The following is a 23,163-nucleotide window of genomic DNA, read 5'->3' as shown; positions in this document are numbered from 1 at the left end:
GGTCCCTTCCTCAGGAAATCAGTTTAAGTTTTTTTCCTATGTTGACTCAAAGAGCCTAGTTGTCCTTAAATCCTGTGAATATATTTGCCTTATAATTGACAGCATTGAGTCAACACCCTTATAGGATCTGTAGTGTTGTAAAAAAGGATCACATTTGAAAAAATAGACTGTCCCGGATACAACTAGTATTGGATATGAGTACCATACTTTGCTTTAAAGCACCTACAACTATTCAAGGAAATATATCTTTGCCCATTATTTTCAAAATTGGTATTTTAGTTTGGAAAGGAACTGAACTGTATTTTTGTGAAATTAAACCATGGCAGCTATAAACAAATTAAAGATGTAATATAATATTGATTGCTTTTTAACAGAAAATTAATTATGTATTTGTGTTAACATTAAAGTTTATAGAGATTAGATAACTCTTATAATTATTAAAGTGATTAAACTGTTTTAAACTAAATATGCTTGGGTAAGTACACTTTGACTTCAATTAATCACCATGCTTAAATGTACTATTATATTAAGTAGATCTTTTTTGAGCAACATCAATGTGCCTGAACCTATATAGATAATAATGATAGCTCACTTTTTTTTTAGCAATTATGTGCTGGTCATTGTGCACTATACATGGATTAATTCTCAAATAACTCTATACAAGATAGGTATATATATTTATTATTCCCATTTTATAGATGTGGAAACTGAAGTATAAAGAGGTTAAATAAGTTGCCCAAGATTGCACAGCTAGTGTCAAAGCTGGGATATGATGTTGGAAAGTAAGTCAAACTTAAACATGTTAAAAATGTTTTGATTGACTAATATTATATTGAGTTCTGTTCTCTCTTTAACACCTTTCTAGTTGATTTGGAGCATATGCGAACAGTAAAACCTGAAAAACACTTACGGTTTTGCCAGGAAAATGGTTTTAGTAGTCACTTTGTCTCAGCCAAGACAGGAGACTCTGTAAGTAAAATAATGAATATTGCATTTTAAAAGTGATGTTTTACTTTTATTTACTAACATTCATAGGAAGTATGTTTCCATTACTTTTGGAGAAAATTCATTCCTATTGAAGGCTTAAAATAGGTGAGCTATAACATGTCTATTCTGTTTATATTATAATTCATTTAACATAATTTTATGGTTATTTTAGGGAATTTTAAAATGCAGAGAATTAAAATGAATGTAACCATTCATAATCCCAGCATCTACAGATGACCATTCATAATCTTATATGATTTCGTCTAATCTTTTTCTGATGCTCAAAAATACTAGTGCTGCTGCTTGCTGCTAGCAGATGGCATTTATTGAGTGTTTACTTTGTTATAGGCACTGGACTACTCTGATTATCTCCATTTTAGAGAAGTTATGTAATGGGGTCTAGGTTACACAGCTAGGAAGTGGTAGCGAGAGGATTTATGAACCCAAGTAGTGACACTCCAGGGCTCACCGTCTTAACCACAATAATATTTATTTAAAAAATTAGGACCAAAATATAAATATAATTTTGTTTTACTTTTTTTTTTTTTTTTTTTTTTGAGAAAAACTCTCATTCTGTCACCCCAGGGTAAAGTGCAGTGGCATCATCATAGCTCACTGCAACCTCAAACTCCTGGGTTCAAGGGATCCTCCTGCATCAGCCTCCCAAGTAGCTGGCTCAGGTACCACCAGGCCGGCTAATTTTTTCTGTTTTTGGCAGAGAGGGGGTCTTGCTCTTGCTCAGACTGGTCTTGAACTCCTGACCTCAAGCGATCCTCCTGCCTCAGCCTTGACCTCTCAAAAGTGCTAGGATTATAGGCGTGAGCCACTGTGCCCGGTCTATTTTACCCTTTTACTTAATATTTTTGTATGTAGAAAAATTTCCCATGTCATTCAGCATCATTAAATAGATTTAATAATCCATTAAATAAATGTTCAAAAATTTATTCAACCATATTCCTATTCTTGAATATATAGGGTGTTTCTAAGTTTTGGACCTAATGTTCTAAGTATAAAATTTTATCTATAAGTTTTTGATGTTTTGGTTATTTTCTTTAGATAAAGTCCTTAAAAGGGATTGAACATTGCCAAATTACCACCAGAAAGGCTAAATTAATTTATACTATCACCAGCATTGTATGATTGCCTTTTTAACATTCAGGATTTATTTATTTATTTTTAAATCTTTGTCACATTGGTAGGCCAAACCATATTAAGAAAAAAAAAAACCACTTCAGTTTTTAAATTCTGATTACAATTGAGGTTGAAATTTTTAAAATTTTATCAACTATTTTCTGCTTATTACCTGTTTATAATTTTCTATTTTTTAAAAAAATTAATTTCTATGACCATTTTTATGTTACAGATAACAGCCATTTGTCATAATTTTTGCAAATATTCCCCACTGCCCCATTTTTTGTTTGTTAATTTTCCTGACATTTTTCACCCAAAAGAAGTTTGAAATTTTTCTATGGTTTAATCTTTTTGATGTTTTATATTTATGATATCCTTTATAATTTTTATGCATAGGATAAATATTAAATAACATAAAGAGTGCTTAATCTTTTTTGGGGGTCAAGCCCATTAAAAATATGGTCTCCTGGAAGCCTTTCCCCCAGGATAATATGAACATGGGTACATACCCACACATGCCATTTAAGAAAATTCAGTATCAATAATTCTTGATAAACTCATGGATTGATTGTGCTTCTACCCTCACTTAACTTCCTAGGGGTCTTTTGCTGTTTTAGAATTATTTTAATGTTTAGTATTTTAGCTTGTTTTTAACCACTTAGTATTTTTTGTGTGCTTATGTTTAACCACTATTAAAAAATCTCATTGTTTTCTTTTTAAATGTTACTTTGAATCGATTTGTTCTTGTGGAATCACATGTAGACTGGTAATCAATTCCAACTCCAGGTTACTGCCCCTCATTGCTTAAGGAGTTGAGCTCCTAGCTTACTGTACTTTCTCTCATACTACCTCTGTCATAATTCTTAGTGATTTCAGTACCTTTGTTTCTCCTCCACACCACCACAGCCGCTCACTCCTGTACATACCTCAGATCTTATCATTACAAATTACTACTGCCCTTCTATTACCTCAGTATAAGGCATTCTATTCACTAACCACCAATTATCCTCTGTCTCTTATTCTTGGAGACAGAGAATCCAATCATTCTTTAAGCCTAGCAAGACCAACAAGACGTTGATCCTAACACCTTTTCAAAATCCCTAACCACCTTCCATGTCTTCATTTTCCTGTCTTCCAAACTTAAATCTCATGGCAGTCAAAATTATTGCCATGCATACATCCTCAACTCTCTTTCCCTCTTTTACTTTGTCAGATTCACTTGGCTAAACCTTAATTCTGCCATAAACCAAACTTCCACTTTTCTATGGCTGCAGCCATGAACATGACCAGAGAAAATTACAGAGGCATAGTGGATGTTTCATTTTGCATCACAGTCAATAACCTCAAGTGAACCCTTAATGTTGCTTGGTAACTATACTATATATCCCTAGTCCCTAGTCTATCATTCTCCCCCTCACCTACATGACTATTTTCATAGCTTCTCTTCTATCTTCATATGTTCAGAACATCTTCATCTGTTCTTTCAGATGATGACCTTGTTTCCTATTTTATAAGAAATTTGAAACAAACGGAAGATAACTTCCACATACTCCAGCCACCACATCTACCCTCATCCTACCCCACAACCCCATCTGTTCTCGTATCTTCTATCTTCCCTTTGGTTACCATGGGATCTACGCTCCTAGCTAGGGCCAACTCCTCCATTGTGTAATAGTTCCATTTCTCTTTGCCTAATAGAGGATATTGCTTTAGCAGTTCTCTCTCTTTCCTGCATCAGATTTTTTTCCATCTGCTGGATTATTCTTTCAGCATACAAAATATTATGACTTATTTTAAAAACAAGAAAACTGTTGATCTCACATCTTTCTTTAGCTATTGCTTTCTTTCTTTCCTTCACTTTCCAGCAGGATGTTTTGAAAGGCTTATCTCCAGTTCTTCTCCTTCCAATTTCTTTTCAACACTTCCAGCAGAATTTTGCCCCAGTATTTTACCTAAACTCCTGTTATCCAGGTCAACAGTGATCTCCTTTTTGCTGAATCCAATGGTCAGTTTTCAGTCCTCATCTTGATTTAGTAGCAGCATAGAAAATACTTGATCACATTCTCCTCTTTGAAATACTTTAATCACTTAGCCTCCAGGATACTTAATCTCCTGGGTTTTCCTCTGACCTCATTAACTACTCTCTCAGTTCCCTTGACTGATTCCCTCTTATCTCTCCAACCCCTAAATATAGGTTCAGTCCTTGGATATTCCTTTTCCTAAACTTATTCCCTTAGTGACTTGATTTAGTCTCACAGCTTTGCCTAGACCTCCTCCCTGAACTACAGACTCATGTATCCAACTGCCTGCTCAGCATCTCCACTTAGATGTCTAATAGGCTGCAGGTTTATCACATCCAGAACTGAGCTCTTACTGTTCCCTCCTCAGATCTCTCACAGTCTTCCCCACTTCAACAAATAGTACATCTATTCTATCAGTTAAGCTTGGGCCAAGGAGTTGTCCTTGACTCCTCTCCTTCTCTCATACCCTACATCCAGCTATCACCAAATCCTGCTGGCTCTACTTTAAAAATGTATCCATAACCTGGTGACTATTTCTTACCATCTCTTCTTCCACTTTGGTTCAGCCTCCGTAATCTCTTACATTAGTCTCCTTGCTGATTTTTCTTTTTGTACTCTTGATCTTCTCTGATGAATGTTCAATACAACAGCTAGGTTGATCCCGTTAAAATAAAAATCACATCAGGCTTCTCTCCCGTGGCTTTCTTTTCACTCAGAATAAATGCCAGAGTCTTTCCAATAGCCCGCCAGATCCTACATGCTTGGTACTCCCTTCATCTCTTTGCTCACCTTCTTTTATAATTACTCTTTCCCTCCACTTCACCACAGTAGCTTTCCTGTTGTTCCTTGAGTACTGACCATCAGTGAACTAAAATATATTATGCTTTCTGGGGTACAAATGGCATAAGCCTTTCAGGGATATGTATCTCTTTTTGATTAGAAATAAAATTAGTGAATTTGTAGTAAATATTCAGTAAGTATTCATGAGATGAATAGAGGTAAGAATATGGCAGGACACTTATGAAGCAAAGATAAGTTATATTATAGTAAATGTTAGATTGGAGCTCTAATACTCATAGTTGACCCCACATGAGCTGACTATGAAAGGCTGCTTATTAGAAAAGTATTTGTAGATTTTTGTTCAAGAATCTACTGATTCTTGTTCAAGAATATATTGTTTCTGTATTTTGAACTGATAAAATACAGTAAAGAGTAAATACCAAGTTGCTTTACTCAAGAGATGTGGAGAATCTTGAGTTTAAATTGATATGAGAGCCACAAAGATTATTAAAGGGTTGGAAAGTAAGACCTTTTAAGATAGACTAAAATCAGCTCAAAAGATCAACATAGAATTGGCACGGAAAAACCAGGGTAGTAAAGTACAGATTGATTTATTTTCATGTTCCTCAGGAATTATGGGAGTTTTTATGCTGGTAGGTGTGGGATTTTTAGTTGTTTTTTGCTGTTTTTTAAAGTGGTAGCTGAAATTGTCATGTTATATCTTTAAAAATGTGTGTTTTTAGAGATAAATGTAAGTTTAGACCAATGCAGTGAATTGCTTGGATTTTCAAATTATGGTTTAATCATTTAAAAAAAATTATTACATTTAAAATGTCTGTATATTTGACAAATAAAGCTATTTTTGGAATTGCTACATTTTATTTTTGCAATTCTTGCTATTTATCATTTTTTAGAAAATTCAATTTATTTGAAGGTAACTTAAGCATGCCTGTTTTAAATCACTTAAACCTATTTTTGTTATGTAGGTCTTCCTGTGTTTTCAGAAAGTTGCTGCTGAAATCCTTGGAATCAAATTAAACAAAGCAGAAATAGAGCAGTCACAGGTGATTATCTTAAACTTCTATTTAAAAATTTAATGGGTTTATTACAAGACATTAATTTCTACACATGAATCCTTTCCCATTTATGCATTCTATGTACATATCCCTAAAAGATTTGTGTGTGTGTGAGATCAGTCTTTATTGTAGAAGATGAAGAATGTTAACTTTTTGCCAAATTATAATAACCTTGAAACCTCATTTTGTCCCTTTTGTTGGAAAAAAGATACTAATATAATAAACGTTTCATCAGTGGTTAATTAATGGGTTAAAGTACTGACCATATTGTTTTGTACTTCTTTATATAAGTTCTTTCAGAGCTTAATCATCTTCGACTGTAATGATATTAGTTCTTAATGATATTTTATTGTTTAATTTAATAGTATTATTAATTATTGGGGATTTCTGAGTTCTTTCACTATTCCTAGATAGTTCTATGAGACTAAGAAGTAAACATGCCTACCAGCAGTCAAGAACTTAAAAATACCAGTATAATTGCACAGTAATTCCTATGTTTGATAGAATGAAAAATAAGAGCAAGAGCTTATAGTTTAAAGTTAAGTTTCAGAAACAGTTTGGTTAGAAGCAACAAATTAATTACATTTTCCCTCAATTTCCTCCACTCTATCCCTGCCCTGTGCAGCTGAAAAGGTATAATTATCTTTTCCTATCTTTAAATTTTTGAATTCTTCTGGAGTTAGTAGTTCTGTATCTTATTCTCATGGTGAGAGTGTGTGTGTGTGTGTGTGTGTGTGTGTGTGTGTATGTGTATTAAAGCGATTAGAGCTAATATCAGTTGAAAATTGTTAGACTGTCTATTTCTAGGACTTAATTAAAATATTTGGAATTCTGGAAATTTAATACTTTTAATTCTCATCATTCAAAGACATTTATTTCAGTATTTGCTATGGCCAGACACAGTGCTAAGATATTTTGTGCTGTTTAAATAACTCCCAGATACATAAAAGTTTTGGCCTAGGAGATACAAGAGAAATTACCATGATCTGCTTGATCACACAGACCTTGGCAGACCCCAGAGGTCAAGTGATTCCTCTCCTTTTAACTTCTCTTTCTGAATGATGTTTGTTTTTGATTAATTAGAGAGTCTATGAATGATTGTCAAGCAATCATAAACAATTTATTGATCATATATACTCAGTATATTGGTGAGTCTAAAGAAGATTTAAAGGACTTTAAAATGTAGTTCCTGACTTCAGTGAAGAAAATTAATGTATTATGTACCAGGACTGTGTTATCTCACTTAATCCTTACAATAACTTGGTGGGGCAGATGAAATGTCATCATTTTATGGTCAGGAAACTGAGACTTTGGAGAGGTTAAGTAACTTGATCACTTAGTCAGCAGTGGTGCTAGAATTTGAACCCACATCTATCGGACACAGTGCCCTAGCATTTCCCCTCCAGGGAAAGTATACTGGGCAGTTTGGAGTGAAGGGGAAGAAAAGGGCTGAAAGAGGAGTTGGTATGAACAATACTCCTGGCTAGAAAAGCATAGGTTGTATTTTGGGAACAGAGGAGCACTTTGGTTAAAATAAATGACCGTTCATTGTTGGAGAATAAAGATAGTTTGAGAACGGATTATGGGGATTTATGAATCCCAAGTTGATGAATTTTATCTAACCTATGGACAGTGGGAAATCATTTTTAGGCAGGGAAATAAATAAAAGCAGCTTTTAGATAGATTAATATGATGGGTTATTTTTGTGTGTGGTTGGATGGGATAGATTCATTTTTCACACTCCTCAATTTAGTTAATAGTTTTATTTGTATTATTTATCTAGTCTCCCCCTTTCTCCTCCCAACTATTGTAAAAATTGGGACTATTGTTACCAAGGGTTCTAGTTTCTCAGATTGTTCAGATGTTTTTTATTTGCAAGGTGGTCAAACTTTAGAGAAAAAATAAATTTATAACTGCTGTTCTCTAGGAAGTCCAGCATTCAGCTCTTTAATAACACATTAGATAATCTATGAAGACAGTGCATAGTTCTGTATCATGTCTCTTTCAGTCTGAATTGCAAGGAGGTTTTGGCATATATACTTGGTGTTAAGAGGTCTTGATACCTTTTTAAGCCTTGACATTTTATTTGACAGTTAATTTCTGTTTGGTTTGAACTAGGTATGCATTAGTTTCTTAAAAACAAAAATTTCTGTAGTATCTAAGATATTCACTAAACTTGCTAAAAATACGTACTTCTTATTGTCCCCTCAGATTATTTTCATATTATATATGAAAGTGTCTAACATAGGGCCTGGCGTATAGTAGGCATGCTCAAGATTTTAGTTGAGTCTTAATTAGCATAGAACTGTACAAAAAAAGCACCCATTTAACCCTTGATCCTAAGGGCCCTCCCTACTTTTCAGCTTTACTAAATACTGACTTCTTAAGGACCCCTTAAGAAACTTAGCTTCTTCTTACCCAAATGTTAATGTTTTTATTATTTCCTCCAATATATTTGTGAAAACTGTGCTGGAATTCTTTTCTTATCCTAAACACCACTTGTCTTCCTTGAAGAATATACTTATTTCTTACATACTGCTCTAACCTTCAGATATTGAACATTGCTTAATGGATTTCCATATCGTGTCCCAAATTTGTTTTCTTCTATTCATCTTTTAAATTTTTTAAATAAAATTTCAAAACCAGATAGGACTTCAGAGATCATCTAGATAAACCTTGTTTTTATAGATTATGAGATTGTGAAGACTGAAGAGGTGAAATAACTTTCCCAAAGTTATGAATGTTACTGGTAACATATAATAGCCCATTTATTATATGGAAGAAGAGTAGCTTTTTTTTTTTAAGCTCCTGCTGTGTGCAACGAACTATGCTTTTTAACATGCTATATCCATGCTTTAACTGGTGATCTGTAATCTTGTTGTACTTTTAATGTATATCAATCAGAACATTCTTTAATGCTTTACTGTTTTCCATGCTAGAATTTTAGGCATCTCAAAAACAGAGATCATGCATTATTTACCTGAATGTCTACAATACCTAGGATAGTGACTGGTTTTGAATGAATGATAGTGACAGATGGTTTAGCTCTCAGAGTGTGTTACTCCATGACAAACTATGGCTTTTGCAATGATAAATACATTACTACTATCTGGATTAAGATGTAGGTGCATGATCAACCAAATTTATCTTTTTAGTGTCTTTCCAAGAGTCCATCTATACTCCTTGCACCTTTTTGCCCCAACCTCTAGGTTGCTTTCTTGCTTATAGCCTGGATAGTTACCACTTCCATTTCCAGTATCCACTTGCAAGTGCTCTAACAAAATCAGGGGTAAGCTGGCATTTACCCACACAACTCCTTTCTTCTATGGCCATTTCATTATTTTTACTCCATTGACTAATAGCAGAGAATAATTAAATGTGCTTTGTGGTGCCAAAAATAAACATTGGTGTTTTGTAGGTAACATTTTCTCTGAAAACTTCAGTAAGTGGCTCATAAACAAGCCAACTACAGTGAAACCACCTACCATGAAGTTTATGACATGGAAATTATGTTATTCTACTCATAGAAAGCAAAGTTTTAAATCTGTAGAGCCTTAGGTATGATAAATTCCAGTTCAGAAACATTGTACAAAGCTTTATGTTAAACAGTCAAGACCCCTGAGAAAGATGCTGCTTTGTTAATTCTTCATTAATTTGATGAAAATTAATAATGAAAATCCAAGTCATTTATGTTAGTCAATGCTTTGCCGAAAATGTCTTGAGCACTAGATCAGTAACCTAGTTATGTTTATAGGATAGGGTTTAAACCAACCTCTTGTTAGATTAATGAGTTGCTTACTGATTATAAAAATCCCTTCTCTTCATTGTAACCCATAATTTGGCATGAAACAATTAGGTTTGGGGAGGTCAGATAGTGGTGTACAATATTTCACTTATGTACCCCTCTCATACCTCATTTGGCAGTTGGTAATGCTTCTGTTGATAGCATCAGGCTGAGTGCCTAGTAAATCATGAGTCTTGTCCAAAAGTTAATGCTGCTTGCTAGAGAACTTAAGCAGAAGCCCCCTAAGGCTAATTAATGTGCATTAGCACCCTCTTGATTACTCTCAATTGTTTATTGAATCTTTATTTATGAATGTCATCGCAAACAGCAGCCCATATCAAGATGCTTTTCTATACATGCTAATAAATTAATAGATGCTATTATGAAGGGCAGGTTTCTAAAATAAGATATTTATAATCATATGGAAAAATGAAGATAGTTTCAAATCTGAAAGCACTGGGCAGCATATTATGTCTGTATACATATTTGTCCCATGTGGTCTTTTCATCGTAAGGGGTATAGCAATTAAAAATGTAACAATGCACTAACAAATAATTCTTTAGCAAAACTCTTAGATATTTGAAAGCAACAGCTATTGTGCTTAAATATTATATTTCATGAATTTTGTTACATGACCTACCCATTTAAAATTGTCTATTTCTATATGGAATTTGGAAGCATGGAGGTTAGGGTTAGGAGGAATGGGGGAGTGATCATAGAAAGGAAGTCTTGGACAAGTAATAAAATTTATTAAATATAAAAATTTATAAATAGCACATGGCATTCCTCTCCTCACCTTCAAAAATAATTAATTACTCCTCCTTCTGTGTTCCCACAGCATATTATAAATCCACTAGTAAAGTGCTTCACTTGTGTGACAATTCGTTGTGTATGTGTTTCTCATTCCATTAGACCCTGTGTAATTGACCCGTACATTCCCAGTATGGAGTGATGGGCACGTGGTAGATCCTCAGTAAAGTTTGTCAAAGGAATCAATGTTTTTAAAAAGGAATTAATGCTTTTACAAATTGAATTAATACTTTTTCTGTACTTTAGCATAGAAAAACCCCATAATTCTTCATAGTTTTCTTAAAGACTGGGCATTATGCATGTTATATGGAATTGTTATCAGAAATGGAACTCACAGTGTGGGAAGCTCAGTGGACATATCTATTTCAATAATTAAATAGAATTGTAAAGAATAATGTTTCTTAGGTCTTTGTTCGTTTTCTTGCCTTTTTTATGAATTTTGCTGTTTCTTTGGTGAGATGTTTAAACTTATATGTTAATTTTCTTTTTCTACTTTAGTGTTCTCTTCTATTTTCAGTCATTGAACATACTTTTCAATTTTGTCTGTTTTTTTTATTCTTTATTCTGTCTTGTTTATGTTGTACGGAATTGACAGCGTATTGTCAGGGCAGAAATAGTGAAGTATCCGGAAGAAGATAATCAACATACCAGCTCTGCTCAGAGCAGAATCTGTTCAGTACAGTAGTGCAGGTATTAATGGATAAATTATAATTTTGTGTGTGTGGGGGGGAGAACTAGTGAATGCTATCTTGTTCTTTATTCCTTATGAATAGGGAAATTCAGATTATTATACATTATTGGAAATTAATGCTGCATAAGTCCTGTTTTAGAACCGAAAAATTGGTCCTTTGCCAGGAGACTTATGAATTATACAAGAAATTGGGAACAAATTAAAATAACATTTCAGTTACTTTCAAACATATTTGTCTTTATGGTTGTGTTTATTACACGTGCAGTGAAGTGGAGAATTGAGACAGTTATTTCATTAGTTATTCCTTACCAATTTTTGAAATAGCCTGGTAATTGAAAGAGCATTTTTAAAATTTGCCTTGAATTACCCTTCTTTGTCTGCTTGTGTGTGCAGACTTGGTAAAAGAGTTGAAAACAGTAAAGGATTTGTTTTCATTTAAATTATTACTTAGAGATGAATATTAGGACATACTGCTAAATTCATCGGTTCAGATTTTCCTTGAAGTGTGTGTTAGAGGAAAGGAGGGAAGAGTTAAAAGTATCTTTTGGTTTAAATTATTTTAAAAACATGAATATGAGATAATTTTGAAAATTTCTCATTATATCATACTTTGTTAAGGGTTGTTATTCATAACCCAATAATGAACTATTTGGAAGTAAGTTAGGAATTTAGGAGGAAAGTTTTAAAAATTGGAAAATTTTAAAAATGGGTTGCTCAAAACATTTTTGCCTTATATGCTTTACATGTGAGTCCTCTTTAACATTTATACCTCTTCTCACTAACTCACAAACTGCTATAAACAGTCTAAGAAAAGTTATGGCTAAGTATAATGACTTACAGAAATATTAATAAATAATGACATTACTTTCAAACAATGAGGTCTTGTCTATGAATTCAAATATGTGTGAATGATTAATTTTAATTCCTCTGCTTTAAATTATAATCAAGGTTTGATTTTTCATATTGATTTGTCACTTTTTTATGAGACTTGTGATAACCTCAAGTTAATGTAATAAAACCAGGGAAGACTCAATAACAGGGTTGCTATGGCCTCCTTTATTAAAAAAAAAAAAATCCAACTCTCCGTTAGTTTGTTCTAGTTGATTCTTTTAATATCAGTTTCTGCTTCATTTATGATATCTATCATCAGGAGTTCACCAAAGTTCAGAAAATAAAAATATACTTTAAGGAGCTCTTTCTAAATGTTCTGATGTCCTGATAATAACTCTGTTTTCTTTTATGACAGAGGGTGGTGAAGGCAGATATTGTAAACTACAACCAGGAACCTCTGTCAAGAACTGTTAACCCTCCTAGAAGCTCTATGTGTGCAGTTCAGTGAGCAAGTTTTTCTTTTGTGTTGATAGTTCTGGCTGCCCTTCACCTCTGGGTGGGCCTGAGGACTTGTAGGAACTTGTTTTATCAGTGACCATCTCTGTAGTTCAGTTAACACTTTCCTCCCAACTCCCTTCATCATTAAGTGTTGCCTCACAGCCGCAGCTCCTTGGATTCAAAAGAATTCAACTTTGGGACCACACACTTTGAATTCAAAATGCAAAGCCCATTCTCTGGAATTAGACTGCTTCACTGAAAAAGAATGATGTTGCTTTCTATACGTCCTCCTCGCTTCTTTTTTCCCTGATGTAAATTTTTTTAACTAAATGTGAAAACTCTCCAAGTCTTTGATCGCCAGCCAGGATTTTGCCACAGCACAGTTTCATGCTTTTATCTGAACTCATATGTGTTGAAGTATACTCTAGAGTGCAAACATGAAACAAGTAATATATTTTACCTACAGATACTTAAGAAGGCATTCTTTTGCTATCTATTGTAAGTGAAAATATATAAAGCTGTATCTAACTGAAAATGCTTGAAATAAGGCTGTAACAGAAATATTTTTTCATTTTTTAAAAAGGGGCCTAAATTGTTTATATTGTAGTTTGTAACTCACAAAGTAGTGAGTATTTGATATTGTATTTTTATTACTGTATCATGTTCATTATGTATTGTGTAATAGGTTAGATGGCTGTCTGAATTTTGATAAATGTTCAGCTGATGCTCCACATGGAATTTCTCCTGCAAACTGCATAAGAGTTCTCCCAGAATGAGTTTTGACATACTGTTGGATCATTGTGGGTCAGACTGTACCTGATGTTCAGATGTTTTTCTCTCACAAATAAATTTATTTAAATTACTGTTTTAGGGAATTTCCTTTCAGCCATCTTCTTTTTTTATTACAGAAAAACAAAGTATAAGATACAAATTGTATTTGGATACAAAGTGATCCTATGAGTTTAATGTACACTCTGCCACTTAGAATTGTTAGATTATTTTCTTGGACTGATGAAGATCCAGACTCCATAGCCTGGCATTTCAGGGGCTCCATACCAGTTGCATGGTCCATTTCAATCTTTTCTCATGCCACTCCACTGTGCACTCCTTACCTCTGTGCAGGCAGAGCTAGGGGCTCATTCCTGTTTGCTTTGTGATGCTCTGCTTTCTTTGCTCCACAGATTCCTCTGCTGGGAACCCCCCCTACCCCCCGCCCAGTCTCTAAGTGTCTACCTCCTGCCAGGCAGCTGTTAGGCATCTTGAGGGCAGGGCTTTGTTTGTCTTGGTCATAGGTATGTTTTTTGTGTGTGTGCTAAGGCACAGTGCCTGCCATGATGGCTGCTCTGTGTTTGCTACATTGAAGCAGTAACTAATTCCATGCCCTCCACAAAGCCAGCCCTCATCTCCACAGCTGAAAGTTTCAGGTTAGTACCTCTCAGATGGCCACTACCCCTTCCTGCCTTGAATCACAGCTCTTTGTGTCCCTATCTTTTGTTTATAAGCCATGAGCTCATTGAAGGGCAGCTGTGGGTCTCTTCTCTCTCATGAGTCTCAGAGTGCCTAGTAGAGTGCCTTTCTCATAAGAGATTTGCCACAAGTGTGTGTAGAAATTTTGGACACTTAATCTTAGAGCTGAAAGGGATTTTGTAAAACTTATTTTACATCCTTGTGTGGCTAAGGAGACTGAAGTGTGGAGAGAAAAAGCAATTTGCCCGAGGTCATGGAATCACAAAGCTAGAACTGATCTTCTGTCTCTAGGTCCAGAGATTTTAAAAATTCAAAAAAAATTAAGAAAAGATTTTTAAAATTGTAATTGTACTTATTAGGCAGTGGGTCCAACCTCTCTCTACTTTGATTTTTACATTTTTCATTTAATAACAACTTAGCAGCCATTTAACCCTCTAAGATGATAAACTCTTCAAGCTAGTATAATTTATCCTTCCTTTCAACATCTGTCTTATATATGCTGGCCAGTTGGCTAGGACCTTTAGGAGAATATAAAGTTGAGTAAATGGTATCTCACCCCTCAAGGATGTTACAATTGAGTGGTAGAGATGTTTGTTGGTGGTGGTGCTATTTTAAAAGCTGTGACTGATTGAAGCCTACTATTAAACTAACCTTGCCCAAGGTTTACATTCAGTAAGGGGTGAGGCCATGCTCTTTCTGGTCATTTTGTGTTGTTTTTACATCTATGTGAAAACTTGAGGATTTTCAAAAGTTCTTTTTTTTCCTTAGTACAATTATTATGGTACTTTAAAGTGTGACTTAACATATACATATTGTACAAGCTGAGTGCTACAAGCATTCAGAAGAGGCAGAGAGAAATTGCAAAAGTTCTGTGAGATCAAAATCCTTTAGTTGCGTGTTTATAAAGTTAGACCACTGAATGGGGCTGAGTAGGAGACAGGGAAGAAAATGACCTTCGTAGGTTTGTTCTGTCCTGGACATTTCTAGGCACTTGTCACACAAGCTGTTTCATTTTCACACCAATCTGTGAGAGGGAAATCATTATCCCCTCTGATAGGGGAAACTGAAGCTAAGAGTAAGTTGTTATACAAAGTCTCTCCTTGAGTAAGTGGTAGAGCCAGGAGCCACACAAAATGTTTCTGAGATGGAATGGACTAGACTGACATCAGTGTTAGGCTGCCTGTCATTTGTGAAGATCACACAACTGATGTCCTTCCTGGGAGTTGGACAGGCCTGGGTTTAAGTTGGCCTTTTGAGAAGTGATGAGCCTGTGCTGGGCCACGTAGCCTCTCATACCAGCTACCTTGGCTACCTGCATGTGTCCACAGGGCTGGCGGTAAGTTTTCCCTCTGATAACTGAAGTGAAGACAAAAGTTGCCCCCACCCTGCACCCCCTTCCTGCCTTCGCTGGTTTTATGTGTTTCCCAGCTAAGCATGGCCACTCATTGAGAGTCTTTTAGGTCAAGGAAGGCAGGCACAATGAACATGCAATACAGCATATGGCCAAAGCAGATTTCTGAATTCCATATTGCAATTTTCCCCATACCTCAGGTTTTATTTTTAAAACAAAAACGTAGGATTCATGCTTATTTTACTTTGACTGTTACCTCTCCTGTCTACAGTTTTTAATTTAAAAAATTATAATGCTTTCCATCTAGTTTTAGGCACTTTGTCTCCTGAAGACATATGCTATAGAGTTTCAAACACATTGTGGTCACTTCTGCTGCTTATTGAGCTTTTGAAAAACACAAAAGTCTTCAACCCGAACTGGTTATTGGACACTGCCCTTCAAGTGCACCCTCTATTATGTGCGGCCAACCGCTCTGGAGTGGTTTTCGGAGTGGCCCAAAGAACTCCTGTGACTGCTTTATTATTCCAGGGGGAGGTAAGCCAGGGCCCTTTAAAGTTGATCACTGAAAAAACGTGATGGAGCATAAGAATTTTTTGTGTCGTTTAAAAATAGAAAAGTTTTCTGGCCATAACCTGTGCTAGTGATTGCTATGATGTTGGATATCCTGAAAACAGCTGCAAGATTCAAAAGAAACTGAAATGCAGACCCCCCGTTAAGCATTAGGGGAGACGTCTATGCGTTGCCTCCCTAGCGTGCATGTCACTTCCCCCCGTGTAAGTGTCACGATTTCCTGATGGAGCCTTCCTCCATTTTCAGCCACACCCACCTCCTTATGAGTGGATCCTCACTAATTTAAACCCATTAGGATATTAATCGACCCCCACAGCAGTGGTTGGCTCAGAAAGGAGCTGAGATCTCCCATCAGAGCTAATGAAACCAGAGGGGATGTTTGCTGAGGTTTCTGAAAAAGGAAAGGAAAAAAAAAAGCTTCCATCTTAGAAGTTTTCAGAAGATTCTTTGCCAACTGGACTAGAGTACGAAAGGATGTAGCCCTGAGTGACTCTGGCAGCCATCTCGAGGCCACAGGAGAGCCTGCCCAAGGACAGGGCTGACACCAAGGAAGCAGAGGTAGAGAGTGGGGAAGACCTGAGTCCTGGCACCATGTTTGAGCCCAGGATCAAGCCATGCCTTCAACTGTTTAATAGCATGAGTCAATTTTTCTTTATCATTTAAGCTAGTGTTAGTTTATCTTATTTTTTGGTTGCTTCTTGCATAAGCAAAAATTATTTACCAGGGCCTTTGCTTGGTACCAAAGACAGAGATGCACACGGTCTGTGTTCTCCCTCAAGATCTTAGTCTAGGCACATGTATAACTCATTAAAATGTAATCAGACTCATACATGCAAAACTGTGATACAATAAAAGGAGATGTGGCTTAGCAGTAAGTGTGGAAAAACCCAGACATTTCAGATAATAGGAAATAGGGTCAACAGTGTAACATAATTGCCCTTCAAACTAATACAATTTTAGGCTACATTAATGCAAAAAGAGTCTCTGTTTTTTGAGTAGGTGTGTGCATATGGATCACTTGGGGAATCTTGATTCAGTAGATCTGGGGTGGGTCTGCGGTTCTGTATTTATAATAAACTCCCAAATGATGCAAATGCTTCTGGCTTTTGGATTACATTTTGAATTGCAAAGGATTAGACCCTGCCTGTAGAATTTTTCCCTTTGTAGATGCCCCTCTTTAAGAAGATATATAAGGCACATTTTGATTATAGTGAGGGGATTCAATGTTGTAGGAAACAGTTGAAAGAAGACAGTATGCTTAATACGGAAAAGAGAAGGTCTCAGAGAGACTGTTGGTAGTCTTCAAATAGATAAGAGGGTGTGTGCTTTAGAAAAAGATTCATTTTACTGTAAGATCTATAGAGTACCCCAGAAATAGGATGAATAGGTAGAAGCTATGGGAAGATTTCAATTCAGCCTAAGAAAGAACCTCGCAAACGAGCTTCCCAAAGATGGAAGGGATTGCTTCATGAGGTGTCTTTTTTTTTATTTCAGCATATTATAGGGGTACAAATGTTTAGGTTACATGTATTGCCTTTGCCCGACCTGAGTTAGAGCCTCAAGTGTGTTCATCCCCCAGTGTGCCCTGTACCCATTAGGTGTGAATATACCCACCCACCTGCCTGACACCCAGTACATGTTATTACTATGTGCTTCATGAGGTGTTGTATCGTGTTGCAGGGTTGCAAATTTATGTGCCTTCAGAGGCTAGGTTGCTAAGTAAATAAGTAAATAGCAGTTAAGCACCTAAGACAATAGGATGTGTGACTGAGGAGCTGGAGAGCACATGTCCTGTCTAAAGCCATTCCAATCCAGTTTTCAAGTTATATTGGCCAACTAACACCTACGTACAAATAGGGTCACTCCTAGCCCATACAGAAGCTTCGTGCCAGTTAGAAAACATGGGTTTCTTTCTCATGTCACTTTATTTCCCTCTTTTAGAAAATTGTCTTACTATTTTGTTAGAACAAGGCATTTTACTTCCTGAAAACGTGGTAAATCTACAAACACTGGTGATGTGAATGGATTCAGCCCTCTGGAGGCCAGATTAAAACCCTTGTGACTGTAAACCTGTTTCTGGATCCATAGAACTGATGAAATTAGGAGAGAAAATTATTTGTCAAACTTTTTCAGAGAGCAAAATCACAGTGTTCAGGCAAGGCCTTGGCGATGTGGGCTGCAAAGGCACAGTGTCTGCCCTCTGGGAGCTTCCACATGGGGGAGGAAGCAGACTAGTTGGCAGGGCATTGCAGCGTCCTAACTATCGGGAGAGAATCCATTTGTAGTAATGCGGTCAGAGCAGATTGGAAAGGAAAGACGCGGCTTGGACCGATGATAGCCTTGAGTGTGACAACTCTCCCGCCATTGCATCCTCAGCCCTGGGAAGTGAGCCTTTCAGTAGAGTGGGGCCCTTTAAGCTGAGCTCAGAACATTTTATTCTGGCTAGCCCTTCATCACATTGGTTTTCCACGCTGAAGAGCTGAAAACAGGAGGAAAGGCGGACTATTTGTTTTAAAGTCCTGCTTCCAAGTCATATTGAATGTTCTTGGGCCTCCCACGCTGCAGATTAAAGCAGACTCAGGGCCGTAGGCTGGATGGAGGGAGGCAGACATTGCTAGCACTGTCCCTATACCAGCTCATTTAGTCACCCTCACCTAAGCCTTTGGACTTGGCCCCTCAATTTTTAATTAACCTGGAGTCCACAGATTGCCATGGATATAATTCCCAGACACTGTGTATCTCAGGCCCCTTCTGCTTTCCTACTACTGCTGCCTGCACCCCCTGATGCCTGGGTCGCTCCAACAGCCTCGTCCTTCAGAGATTGCCACACTCTGTTGCACTCACAGCTGTGAGAATGAGTTAAGTCACTTTCAAAGTCAAAACTCCTCAGTGGCTCCCTATAGCTTTTTCCATCAAAGCAAAATGAGTTCCTCAGCCTGACATGCAGAATCCTCTAACAGCTTCCCCACTCTTGCTTCTAAAACATCTGTTCATCTGCAACTTGCTGAGCACTTTGTTCTAGTAAGTGGTCCCTCACCTCTGCATCTTTGCTGGGATTTCATCTAGGGAAAGAGGGACGCTGAAGAGGCAAGGTAGAAAACCTGCCTTTTTTCCAAGCTCAGAAACCAGCTGCCTGTATGACTAGTCAAAGCACTTAACCTCTCTGGGCTCATTGTCCTCATCTGAAAAACCAGAACTTTGGACCAGAGCCGGTATCTGGGGCCCATTTGTTGAGTGCAGATACGTGTGTTCTTTACCACCACCATGGCTTGTTGTGGGTGCAGTACAAGCCCACTGAGCTCTGTGTAAACTTTCTCTCATCTGATGTATTCAAGAAGGCCCCTATGAACCCCACCTTTGGGCATTCACACCTTTCTGTTATCCCCTCTCACATTAAATCAGAGCTAACCTGTGCCTCATAGAATACTTACAGACCTGAGGGTGTGTGATTTCCAAGACAAGGTCATAAAAGGCATTGCAACTTCCACCTTGGTGATTGGTATGGCTCCTTCTGAGAGAAGCTGGCCACCATGCTGTAAGGACACTCAAGCAGCAATGTGGAGAGGGCCACGGAGGGAAGACATTCCACCAATAGTCAACACCAACTTGCCCGTCCTTTGGTACAGCTAGCTTGGAAGCAAATCCTCCAGCTCTGGTTAAGCCTTCATGTGACTGTAGCTTCATGGAAGACCCTGAGCTAGACACACTCAGCTGCCCCCAAATTCCTGACCCACAGAAACTATGAGATGTAATACTAAATTATCATCATTGTTTTAAGCCTCTAACTCTTAGGGTAATTTCCTTCATAGCAATAGATAAACTAATACAGTGAGTATTTATATGATCTCTGACAGGTGAGGAAACTGATACTCAGAGCAGTTTCGTGGCCCATCTGAGGTTGTAGAGCTGGGGAGAGATGCAACAGGGGTGCAGATCCAGGTGTGCCTGGCCCAGAAGCCTGACTTTTTACCGTCATGTTGTACTCCTCACTCCTCGCTGTCCATGTGCCCAGTTCATAGTAGGTGCTGATTAAACGGTTACAAGTGAATGAACAAACTGTTTTCATGACTGAATATAGAAATGAGTTACATGAGTATATGTTTATAAGGAAAGCCTTTAAAAATAAAGAACGAATATTATAATCTCCATTAAATCAGGTTGGAGTTTCTTAGTGCCTTGGACTAGATTTCTTCAAAAATTTTAATCTCCAAGTGAAAGGAACCCTGTTATTCTGATTATATGAATATTATAAAATAATACCAAGAAAAATAAAGAAATGAAAATCATCACCTCCCTTGTGCAGTATGGTTGACATGTTGGTGAAAAACCACTGTCAAGAGGTCTCACTATGTATAAATACACGTATCTGGAAACTATACTTAGCTATAACTTGTTAAATATCTAATTTGAAATTTGTTTTTTGTACCAAATGGTATTGTAAACATTTTCCTACACCCATAAGCATAAATACACATCATCATTATTAATGACATCATGATTTTCAAGTGTCTAGTTGCATGATCATTTATTTCATCATACTTTTATCTGTGGACATTTTTTTCCCCATGTTTCACTATTATTATAAACTATGCTTTGTTGAACATCCTATTTGTATTTTTGTTATGTTTGCCTTTCTGTATTTACCCTCAGGTTAAAGTCCTAGAAGTAGAATGGCTGGTTCAAAGGATGTTTTGAAAATATTTATTTTCATAAATTTTGCCAAACTGTCTTTCAGAAATATTGTTCTAACTTATCTTGCTAATCACAGATGACAGTGTCCACTTCCCTGTGACCTTGGCAACACTAGAAACAGTAAATTGCTCACGTAAATTTAGTGGACGGGCTGACCTGTCTAGTCGCCTGCACGGCGCTGATGAGGACTGACTCTCATCCACAGTCGTGAGCACAGGCAGATAGGAGCTCTGCACGGTAGTGAAGATCCATGCCCAGAGGGAAGTTTTCCTGGTGCCTCTATTTTGGTCCTAACATATTTTAGTAATGTCAGATTGTTTTCTTATATACCCAGTAAATATCCTTAGAAACCTTTCACTCAAAATCGTTTATTCTAACTTGAGTTGTATAAAGTCACGGCACACAAGTGGCTTATTAAAACAAAAGTAACCAAGCTCCCATATAAGGAGCCTTTGTTTTCCTTATTTTTTTACTCTCTTCCTCTGAAGCCCACTAGGCAGAAGTTACTAACCCCCCTCTTTGCCCCTGGCTTGTATATCAAGCTTCCTCCTCTCGTGGCACCACCATGCCCTGCTGCAGCTACGAGGCTAGTTTGGCCCATTCTCCTTCAGACCATGAACTCTCTAAGACCAATAACCTGGCACCTGGCACCAAAATATCCCCAGTAAAGGTTTATTGAATGAGTGAAACCTATCTATATGCAGGTTGTCATGAATAGCTAAACAGCCTATGGGGTGAACTGGGAAGATCTCTGTCCTGAAGACAGTAGGCTGAAGGATGGACTAACCTTGTCATGGCTGCTAACCAGCTAAGTGATGTTGGGCAGTTTCCTCCCTGTGTCAGGCTCCGTTTCTTTGTCTGCAGTGAGTTTGTTGGGTACCATCAGTGATTCCCAACGCTGGGTGATCATCAGAAGAGTCACCTGGGCTCCACCCCAGATGCAGGGCCCTGGATTCTATTTGGGAACCACTAGACAAACTTGTCTCTCTGTACAGCTACCTCTCCAAGAGCGTATTGCCAGCTGTGAGCCTCGGTTTGCAAATCCGTAAAATGGGGATGGTAACCATGGTGACTACCCTGAGAACTTCATGAGGTAGAAATGAGGCTCTAATTATGAGGGGGAAGGACCTGAAAAACATAATGATTCCAAGCAAGCATGTGAACTATTGGTCTTTTCTGTCTGCCTTTCTCAGCGCAACTTGGAGTGCAGTTTTGGCTAACCACCCCTAACAGAGAACTAACGGGTCCCCCTTAGATTATGGACAGGTAATCCCCTGCCGAGGCCTGCCTTTTGCTTCTCCCACCAGCAGTCTAGATTGCCTTGAAATCCCCTCACTTGCTGAAATCCACTCTGACTTGGGCGTGGGCGACTGTCTCTTTCCAGCTTCCCAGAGAACGCTTGACTCTTGCGCCAACTTAACCATTTCCTCTCGCTCCACCCCAGCCCTTATTGTGTTCCTTGCTCTGATCCTGTGACTTTTTCTCACATTTGTCTTCCAAATTGGCAGGTAGCCCGCTAACAGACTGGCCAGCCGCCCTGTGCAGGGTCAGGGGGTAGGGATGATGCTGTAAAAACCTGCCAGAATGCTGAGCAAACCAAGATGTGGGTGTTGTCTTCTTACTCCTTCCATAACCAAGTATGGAGGGGATCTGGCCCAGTTCAGTTTTGGTGCTGTGTTTGGAGGCCCATCCCCGAAGACAATTGAAGATGAGGAACAGAAGAGGGAAGACAGAGGGAAGGGATCAAAGGTATATCGAATAGCCGCTGTGCACCAGGTACCACATTAGGTCCTTTATGTACGTTTTTAATAACAGCCAAACTTTGTAGCACACCCACTTTGCCATACAGTTTACACAGGCTATCTGATTTAATCCTCATCCCAGACACGCAGTGGGAGTTGTAATTCTCATCTTAGAGATTATGAAGCTGAGACTTGGAGGACGGAAGTGTCTTGTCCAAGGTCACATGATGAGCGAGAGGAGAGGCAGAGCCAGGATTTGAACCCGGCCCTTACTGACTCTGGAGTCTGCCCTGCCTGACAGAATCAGTGCTCATTCAGCCTCCATATTTAGCACTTAAATTTCCAGGGAAATACTTGAACCCAGAATGGGATTTCTTTTACGTTTCTGGAGCCAGAATTATTTTAATTTTATGGCTAGGAAAAATGTAAACTTACATTTCCAGCAGACCAGAGATGATGAAGTATGCATTTGTCAAATAAAATTCTTTGCTGTGATAAAGTAAATCATTCCTTGGCCTTGTAAAAAATTAGGCCTCACTTGAACTGTTTTCACTTCGGCCTTTGCTAATATTTCTGTTATCTCCTTTAGGGATTACAATGATGAATGCCTTTTATTCGAATCGTTAAGCACTTTGGTGAATGTGTGAACACACAGAGCTTCATATGTCATAGGGAAATGAAACAACACGGTCTCTGGAAAGAAGAAATATCTTGAGAGTCTGACAGATTGGG

The 23,163-nt window shown here is 37.5% G+C and overlaps 1 protein-coding gene across 3 annotated transcripts in view; it reads left to right on the top strand.

Annotated features, from left to right (window-relative positions):
* The window catches only part of RAB28 (RAB28, member RAS oncogene family), an 88,091-nt gene extending 67,980 nt beyond the window's left edge, over nucleotides 1–20,111 (top strand). The window contains exons 5-7 of one of the 3 annotated variants that reach the window (XM_045550386.1): nucleotides 866–969; nucleotides 5,906–5,983; nucleotides 19,852–20,111. In XM_045550386.1, the coding sequence (XP_045406342.1) occupies nucleotides 866–969; nucleotides 5,906–5,983; nucleotides 19,852–19,893 (224 nt within the window). In that variant the 3' untranslated portion in view covers nucleotides 19,894–20,111. Of the gene's footprint in view, nucleotides 1–865; nucleotides 970–5,905; nucleotides 5,984–11,184; nucleotides 11,278–12,526; nucleotides 13,473–19,851 lie in introns of those variants that run through there. The other 2 variants (XM_045550384.1, XM_045550385.1) reach the window with 2 other exon arrangements.
* The last annotated feature ends 3,052 nt before the right edge of the window (nucleotides 20,112–23,163 follow it).

Source organism: Lemur catta, chromosome 4 (assembly GCF_020740605.2).
Source record: "Lemur catta isolate mLemCat1 chromosome 4, mLemCat1.pri, whole genome shotgun sequence".
NCBI classification, from domain to species: Eukaryota; Metazoa; Chordata; class Mammalia; order Primates; family Lemuridae; genus Lemur; species Lemur catta.
Note: the sequence above shows the minus strand (reverse complement) of the source record. Positions and strands in the feature narration are given on the sequence as shown.